Source organism: Pseudorasbora parva, chromosome 20 (genome assembly GCF_024679245.1).
Source record: "Pseudorasbora parva isolate DD20220531a chromosome 20, ASM2467924v1, whole genome shotgun sequence".
NCBI classification, from domain to species: Eukaryota; Metazoa; Chordata; class Actinopteri; order Cypriniformes; family Gobionidae; genus Pseudorasbora; species Pseudorasbora parva.
In genome coordinates this window covers 42,698,443-42,708,023 of record NC_090191.1, presented here as the reverse complement: position 1 = coordinate 42,708,023, position 9,581 = coordinate 42,698,443, and the positions used below count along the sequence as shown (strand labels likewise).

Here is a 9,581-nt window from a genome sequence, read left to right as displayed (position 1 = left end):
TTAAACTAGAACACTGCGTTTCTGTTTTCCAGCACAAATACATAAACATTGTTGTAAGATTGTGGCCTAAACTGGTACTACGGTCCCTTTAAATGCCTGTAGAGCGGTGTCTCCTCCTCCCCCTGACTCGAGGTTGCCAGGATCCGCAGAACGTTTGTAGATCTGCAGCTGTGGTAACTAGAGCAGATCTGGCAACCCTAAACACTACTGACTCCGTGATTGGTCGATAGGTGGAGGGCGGAGCTTCAGGCCAATATCCTGGCTTTGTTGACACTGTATTGATTCATGATTCGGATCGCCAATGTCTCGTGATTTCAGCAGTTTGACACGAGATCCGAATCAAGAATCGATTCACTGATTCATAACCGTTTGAATCTTTATTTGAGGATTGAACACAAACGCGGAAGAGAAGCCAACGCTGAATAAAGTCGTAGTTTTTGTTATTTTTGGACCCAAATGTATTTTGGATGCTTCAAGAGACTCTAATTAACCCACTGATGTCTCATATGGACTACTCTGATGATGTTTTTATTCCCTTTCTGGACATGGACAGTATAGTGTGCATACACTTGCATACGCTCTCGGACTAAATATAAAATATCTTAAACTGTGTGTGAAGATGAACGGAGGTCTTACGGGTGTGGAGCGACATTAGGGGGAGGAGTTAATGACAGACATTTCATTTTTGGCTGAACTAATGCTTTAATGTTCACAAACATGACTGCCGTATGTGTTAGTAGAGTCTCACCATGAGTACGGGCCGCAGCGAGAGCAGCTTCTGCCCCGTCCCGCCCCAGTCGCTCCAGTCTAAATACTCGCCTTCCTCCAGGAGGAACTGCTGTCCGTCGAAACCCTCGAGCTCGTAGCCGACCCACCTGGAGAAAAGAGTTCGAGTTAAACGAGTACATACACTGCAAATAATGCTCTTCTTACTCAGCCATTCTGTCTTGTTTCCAGTCCAAATGTCTAACAAATCTTAAATTAAGATGCATTTACTAGATCAGCAAAACGACATGAGATATTTGTCTTTGCCTATGTTGCCAGCTAGCATGTCCCGAGTAAAAGTGATCACAAAAAAAAAAACACCTGATGACTTCTTGTGGCCTGCGTATTCACAACGAGTACAGATAGCGATGCAGATTAAGACTAGACGATTTATAGGCAGATATCACGCCACACACTGCGATCGCTGGACTGGAGGACGTGAGGATGAGCCGTGATATCTGCTTCCCCATAATATAGTCCCAATATCTGCCTATAAATCGTCTAGTCTTAATCTGCATCGCTATCTGTACCCGTTGTGAATACGCAGGCCACAAGAAGTCATCAGGTGTTTTTTTGTGATCACTTTTACTCGAGAGATGCTAGCTGGCAACATAGGATTACATTCATTATGCTAAGCTAAGCTAGCGGCGACCTTGCCAAACTAAAACAACGCATGCACTGAGACAAAAATGCATTTGCCCACATATCTACATGTAGGAGAGAAGATGAATAAGCCCTATTACTGAAAACACTGGAGTGTTCCTTTAAGATTAGTTAGTGTATTAACTAACATGAGCAGTGTATAAGTGCAGATCATTATTAGTTCATGTTAACTAATGACCGTTATTCTGAAGTCAACCCAAATCATCTTAATTCTGTTTCGGGGACAAGATTTCAATCAGAAATAAGATTATTTTTCTCACCCCATTGGCAGATCATTTTGCCTGTTTTAAGCAAAAACTCACTTCAATATTTTCCCTCCAGAAAACAAGAAAAAATATTGTATCTTGTAAATTAATCTTGATTTAAGAATTTTTAGATATTTGGACTAAAAACAAGAAAAAAAAGCGAAATAAGAAGAGCATTATTTGCAGAGTTTTGTTAATACTGGAAAGGCAAGGCAAGTTTATTTGTAAAGCACATTTCATACTCAACGCCAATTCAAAGCGCTTTACAGAGAAATGAATGAAAATAGTGATAACATATTTATGAGAAATAAGAACACCATGTGTAAGAATTAAAGTAAAAAGAAGGACAGTTAAAACAGTTGTAAAGAGAAAAAATGATTTATACTGGAAAGTGTGTGAAGTGTGTTTTTCCAGGACTCACAGGCCTCCGAGGATCTTCAGTGACTCCACACAGGTCAATCCGGGATCATCCGGGTGGGATTTTAGGGAAAACACGTCGCCCGTAACCTCCACACATCGGCCCTGCAGACCGGCCCGCTCATACAACACGGCCTGGAGGAGGACGAGAGATGGAAGGAAGAACGAAAGAAAGAAAGTGAGAGAAGAAAGAAAGCGAGAGTTGAACACTGCAAAAAATGCTCTTCTTATTTAGTATTTTTTTCTTGTTTTTAGTCCAAATATCTAAAAATTCTTAAATCAAGATTAATTTACTAGATGAGTAAAACGACATAAGATATTTTTTCTTGTTTTCTGGAGGGAAAATATTAAAGTGAGTTTTTGCTTAAAGCAGGCAAAATGATCTGCCAATGGGGTGAGAAAAATAATCTGATTTCTGATTGAAATCGTGTCCCCGAAACAGAATTAAGATGATTTGGGTTGACTTCAGAATAACGGTCATTAGTTAACATGAACTAATAATGATCTGCGCTTATACAGCATTCATTTATCTTTGTTAATGTTAACTTCAACGTTTACTAATGCGTTATTAATATCTCGTTAACATTAGTTAATGCACTGTGAACGAACATGATCAGCTGGATTTATATTAACTAACGTTAACAACGATTGACTAATACAGTAACACACCGTTATTTAGTTCATGTTAGTTAAAGGTGCTCTATGCAGCTTTCCGTCCACTGGAGGGCGCCTATTCAAAACAAATCGTAGTTTGATGACGCAAAGTGTGAGCGCAGCATCTTGGGAGATGTGGTCTTCACCTCACAGCCGGTGGAAAATAGGACTCGGGCAGAAATCACGTTCATGGATGCGGTTATTAACGTTACTGTAGTGTAAAGCAGAGCAGGAGCGAGTGTTGAGGAGCAGAGCACGGCCGCTGGAGCGATTGTTAAACAAATACCCGCCTCACGAATACCGGGACTTTTATTATGACGGGACGGGACACATTCGCCGGGCGCCTGCACTGATCCGCTCTTCCGGTTATGATTATGAGGTAATGCTGCTCTGTTTATCATATTAGATACATTTAGGTGTGTTTAAAACGATGTTATGATGTTACTCCGTGCGTTCAGTTGTTCACACTGCTAAGAGTAAAGCGCTCCTGCCAAATAAAAGCCGAAACCGAGGGTAACGCAGATATGACGCGATTGACAGGCGACTCCCTCAGACGCTACGCTGACACGTCCCGGTCCGCAGTTAAAATAGCAATTTTAACACAATTTACAAATAGTTGGAAACATCTGGGATATTATAAGAACTCAACTGAACAAAATATATAACACCGGCCTAGTGGTTTTTGGATATTTTACTGCAAAAATACTACATAGTGCACCTTTAATGTTATTGTTATTAACTAGCTCAGTAGTAATTAGTAACTAGTAATTAACTAGCTCATGTTAGTTAATACACTAACTAATGTTAACGAATTATTCTAAAGTGTTAACGATAATTTAAAATGTGTCAGTTCTTGTGAACTTGGGGATTTCTAAATACTCATAAAAGTTATTATGTGTCATAAGTCTCGACAATACATTGTAAGGGTCAAAATGATCATTAAAAATCATTAGGATATTAAGATCATGTTCTGTAAAATGTCCTATCGTAAATATATAAAAATGTATTATTAGTAGTTATATGCGTTGCTAAGGACTTAATTTTGACAACTTTAAAGATGATTTTCTCAATATTTCGTTTTTTTTGCACCCTCAGATTCCAGATTTTCAAGATAGTTGTATCTCGGCCAGATATTGTATATACATTAGCAAACAATACATCAACTGTTGGAGGCGGTGCTTTTGCTTTACTTCATTTCATTTTCAAGAAAACAAGAAAAAATATCTTATGTTGTTTTACTGATCTAGTAAATGCATCGTGATTTACGAATTGTTCGATATTTAGACTAGAAACAAGACCAAATGTCTGCGTATAAGAGCATTCTCTGCAGTGAAGCGCTAACTCACCTTCACTGAGGTTGGCTGCTCTACTTTAGGAAGGCCCATACACAGCGGCCTCAGCGAGCCCACAATCGGCTCCGGGAAACCCCAATCTTCAGGAAACGGATATTCTCCGGCCTCCAAAACTGCCAACAGGCCCTGGAAACCTGGATCACTGTAAACCAGCCACCTGCAGACCACAAACCACGGCGGTCAGTCAGATACCACGCAAATAATGCTTTTAATAAATAATCTGCCAATGGGGTGAGAGAAATAATCTTAATTCAAACAGAAAACAAGATTATTTTTCTCACCCCATTGGCAGATTATTTATCTTATTTTAAGCAAAAACTCTCTTCATTTAGAGTTATTTTTCCCCAAAACAAGACAATAATTTCTACTTGTCAAGTAAATGTTTATTAATGTAAGAATTGTGAGATAATTAGACTAGAAACAAGACAAAAATACTGAGTAAGAAAAGCATTTTTTTGCTGTGCAACCAGCCAATCACAGAGCAGCGTTACTTTTGGCGACACGCACCTCCACCCTCACAAACAACCTGTTATTTTCTCTTTCTATTCCTGTTCACATTCCACCCGCTCCTTTCCTCAGTAGTCCCTTTCCTATTATTACATCTGTTTCTTTGTAATTCTCTCTGTTCTCAGCAAGTTTCTGTTTAACACGCACACACACACACACACACACACACACACACACACACACACACACACACACACACACACACACACACACGCGCACACACAAGACACTTTTTAAGCAAGTTCTGTATTTACATAATCTCTCACTTTAATCATTATTATGTTTGCATGACAAAGTATTTTTCAAGCTACAACCACTAAACATGACGGGACGAAAACGGACGATCAACACTACGAAAAGTCCCACAGACTTTCATTGAGGGAGTCGAGACTTAAGTATTTGAGCTACCACTAGGAAAGCTTGACGACTATCCTGGGACAAAATGCTAAAACTAATGTTAATTTAATGCTAACATTTTGTTAAGCATGTTAAATGTTGAATCATGCTAAAACTGCTTAGCAACGTTTTAATACATGCTAACAATTCAAACTAGATATATGTTAAATCATGTTATTACACGGCTCTGTGAAATACTTGATTCTGATTGGTCAATCGCGCATTCCAGCGGTATGTTATTTCCAGATAACACCCGCTCATCCGGGTACTACGAGTTATCTCGACCGGTTCTACTTCTGTGCTTAACGCTGGCGCCATCTTGTGGCTTAAACCGCCGTGGGTTACAATGGAAGACTTCAAGGCGGGTTTCCTTTATAACGTTTTTAATATAGATATTTTTCTGACACAAACGCATCGATTGGAATCAGAAGCTCTATTAACCCATCGGAGTTGTGTGGAGCACGTTATTTGACGGACAGCTGATTAACGTTAGCCTGGACTTTTTAAATATAACTCTGATTGTATTTGTCTGACAGAAGAATGTCATAAACACCTATAATGACCTGAGGGTGAGTAAATCATAGGCTTGGTTTCATTTTTGGCTGAACTAACCCTTTCAGCATTCATTCTCAACATTTAGCAGCGATAGATAAAGGCTTAAAGCAGTCTGGAACTGTTTTTCTTCGCGGAAGCTTTGCGGAAGAGCTAATCAAATATTTAATCTCAAGACAATGTTTTAATTTATTTGAGACTAGTAGCCGTGTAATAAGCGGGATAATGTACCTCCGCTTCGCGTCGGGGTCCTGATCGCTCTGTTGGGGTTTATTCTGCGATAACCGGCTGGGTGTACATTATCCCTTACTTAAACAACATGTTAATCATGCTAACAATGTGTCTGACTAGCAACGTTTTAAAACATTCTAACTATGTGCCAATTCATCCTAACAACATGTTAAACATGTTAACGTGTTCAATCATGCCAGCAACATGTGAATTAATGTTAGCAATGTGTTAAATCATGATAGCAACATGGTAAACAATGCTAAAACTGGCTAGCAATGTTTTAAAACATGCAAACAATGTGCCAATTAAAGCTAGCAACATGTTAAATCATGTTAGCCAACATGTTAATAATGCTAACAACATGTTAAACAAGCTAACATTGTGTTAAATAATGCCAGCAACAGGGTTATTCATGTTAGCAAAAATGCTAATCGTGAAAGCAAAAAATGGTTAAATAATGCTAGCAAAATGTTAATGTTAACAAAATGCTAAAACATGTTAACAATGTGTGAAATCATGCTTGCAACATGCTAATTCATGTTAGCTTTGTAATAAATAATGATAACAAATGTGTTAAAAACATCCAAAGTTTGTCCACAAACTTTGCTCATATAGTCAGCAGATTATTATTCCCCTTTTCTTATTGAAGCCAACAGAATAAAGGCTTCGCCCTCCATTAAGTGGCTTCTGATGTTGTTTATATGGCGCTGCTGATGTGTGTGTGACTAATGGCTCTGACTCAGACTCCCTCATAAAGCATAACACACACATGAATCATCAGGAGTCTCGTGGAGATGTTTTCAGAGCGACCTTCCACAACACTGCCAGCCTTCAGCTCAGAGCCGCACTTTCTGAAGAGTGGGGATTATTTAGCCTGCTGCTCTGAGGAGTTCTTTCTGCTTAACAAGCACCACAAACAAGCTGTTTACCTGTTGAAATAAACCATATGCTGCTTAGGTGTGCTTTGAAGCTGGTTTAAACTGGTCCTGAACTGGTTTAAACTGGTCCTGAACTGGTTTAAACTGGTCCTGAGCTGGTTTAAACTGGTCCTGAGCTGGTCATGAGCTGGTTTAAACTGGTCCTGAGCTGGTTCTGAGATGGTCATGAGCTGGTTTAAACTGGTCATGAGCTGGTTTAAACTGGTCCTGAGTTGGTCATGAGCTGGTTTAAACTGGTCCTGAGCTGGTTTAAACTGGTCCTGAGCTGGTCATGAGCTGGTTTAAACGTGTCCAGAGCTGGTCATGAGCTGGTTTAAACTGGTCCTGAGCTGGTCCTGAGTTGGTCATGAGCTGGTTTAAACTGGTCCTGAGCTGGTTTAAACTGGTCCTGAGCTGGTTTAAACTGGTCCTGAGTTGGTCATGAGCTGGTTTAAACTGGTCCTGAGCTGGTTTAAACTGGTCCTGAGCTGGTTTAAACTGGTCCTGAGCTGGTTTAAACTGGTCCTGAGTTGGTCATGAGCTGGTTTAAACTGGTCCTGAGTTGGTCATGAGCTGGTTTAAACTGGTCCTGAGTTGGTCATGAGCTGGTTTAAACTGGTCCTGAGCTGGTTTAAACTGGTCCTGAGTTGGTCATGAGCCGGTTTAAACTGGTCCTGAGTTGGTCATGAGCTGGTTTAAACTGGTCCTGAGTTGGTCATGAGCTGGTTTAAACTGGTCCTGAGTTGGTCATGAGCTGGTTTAAACTGGTCCTGAGCTGGTTTAAACTGGTCCTGAGTTGGTCATGAGCTGGTTTAAACTGGTCCTGAGCTGGTTTAAACTGGTCCTGAGTTGGTCATGAGCTGGTTTAAACTGGTCCTGAGCTGGTTTAAACTGGTCATGAGCTGGTCATGAGCTGGTTTAAACTGGTTTAAACTTGACCAGCTCAGGTCCAGCTCAAACCAGCTGTCATGATTCAAAACACACCTAACCAGTATATGCTGATTTTTTCAACAGGATTGCCTAGTTATAAACAGAAAGTGAATCATAACACACATTCCTAATAAGATCATAGTAAAGATGTGCATGTCTAGAGCTTCAGCTTGACCACACACCCAACAACAGTGTCCAAACACACACACACACCCCAGGAAACGTTCAAGGTCTGAGCAGGGTGTGTTTGTGAACTTACAGACCACTGTGGACTTTGATAGAGCCGGTGTTCTGAGGAAGGCCGAAACTGCCCACTTCCTCTGTGACCTCCACATACTCAGAGCTTCTGCCCCTGCCAGTGGGCTCGGTGAACAGCTCTATCCGGGGCGGAGTGTAGTCCTACACACACACACACACACACACACACACACACACACACACACACACACACACACACACACACACACACACACACACACACACACACACAGCGGTCAGTTTCTTTTGACACTTCAGAATTCCTTTGAAGATAAAAGGTCACTTACTCTGACAGCCAGGCGAATTGAGCCAATGACCAAAGGGGTAGATGTTTCTTCGCCCTCTTCTGCCCATTGATTGGGCAGCTCGATAACGCCTTCCTCTTCCAGAGCGATGCATCGTCCCTCAAACCCTGGTTTCTCATACAGTATCCAACTGCAATAGGCCAAAGTGCACCATTAAAGTAACACTACACTTTAAAAAAAAAAATAGGCTTATTTTCAAAGTCCTTTAGAGTTACACTGCAAATATCTAAAAAATCTTACATTAAGAAACATTTACTTGACAAGTACAAATTATTGTCTTGTTTTGGGAGCAAATAACTCACAATTAGGAGAGTTTTTGCTTAAAATAAGCAAAATAATCTGCCAATGGGGTGTAAGGCTGGAAAAACCTAGTAGATGCCGAAATGTCTAATCGCTCTGAGAAAACAAAGAAAATTAGCATCTGAACTCATTCATGAAACTTCCCCCAAACTACTGCTCCCCCAAACTTGAGATCACCTGAAATGCACCAGAAATCTCTTTGTTACAATGTCAATCCTCACGATTGAGTATTATATGTGTTTGATATCATTTGAAATGTCTCAGTGCGACTGGTACAAATATCTCTACTCCACAGAAGTAAACTAGAACATCCTAAACGTTTTAAGAGTTTAAAGATATCTTTCCTTGGTGTATGGTGGGTGTGGCTTTCAGCCATTTGGCCTCTCTTCTAATCAAGTCTATAGGACCTGATTAATGCAAATTCCTATTGTTAACTGGTGTTTCCATTTGAAAGAGTTTCAAATGGTTCTGGGTATGTATCTGGTTCTGGGTATTTAAGGAAATGTTGCAAAGAGCTCAGGGCTTGACACTTTAAACCGGTCAGCCCGTAATGCTGGATGTCTCAAGATAGCCAGCATTATGTAGTTTTCAGAAGTCAGGTATATATTTCATTCTTTACTTCAGAGTATTTGATGTTATATATGGATTACCTTTGAATTGACTATGTAATTGGCTTTATACATTTACCTGACTGTAAAATAAATTGTTACACTTTGATTGATTCTGACTTGCTCTGGAATTATTCAGGTTATAATTTATGGGTATAATATGGGTATAATCAGGGTATAATTTCAACAAAGGGTTAAACGGAATAATTAAATGTGTACGTAAACTATTAAAAATGAATGACCAAATAACCAATTGGCATTCTAACCTAAATTCTAAATTATCATTAAATATGGAGTCAGATTAAGAGGAATTGGAATAAAATCCCCTTTGCTCCGCTGAAAAGACCGAACGCGCAGCGACCTTCACCCGCCGATCGTTAGCCTCCATTGGGACGATTTGGGCGGCCTTACAGGGGTGAGAAAAATAATCTTGTTTTAAAGTTATTTTTCTCACCCCATTGGCAGATTATTTATCTTATTT

The 9,581-nt window shown here is 40.0% G+C and overlaps 1 protein-coding gene across 1 annotated transcript in view; it reads right to left on the bottom strand.

The window, feature by feature from the left end:
* The window catches only part of crybg1b (crystallin beta-gamma domain containing 1b), a 42,365-nt gene that overhangs the window by 12,543 nt on the left and 20,241 nt on the right, over positions 1 to 9,581 (bottom strand). Inside the window, exons 7-11 of the mRNA XM_067427511.1 lie at positions 8,175 to 8,322; positions 7,889 to 8,028; positions 4,091 to 4,253; positions 2,095 to 2,225; positions 749 to 875 (exon numbers count right to left, since the gene is read on the bottom strand). Coding sequence (XP_067283612.1) covers positions 749 to 875; positions 2,095 to 2,225; positions 4,091 to 4,253; positions 7,889 to 8,028; positions 8,175 to 8,322 — 709 coding nt within the window. The remainder of the gene's footprint in view (positions 1 to 748; positions 876 to 2,094; positions 2,226 to 4,090; positions 4,254 to 7,888; positions 8,029 to 8,174; positions 8,323 to 9,581) is intronic.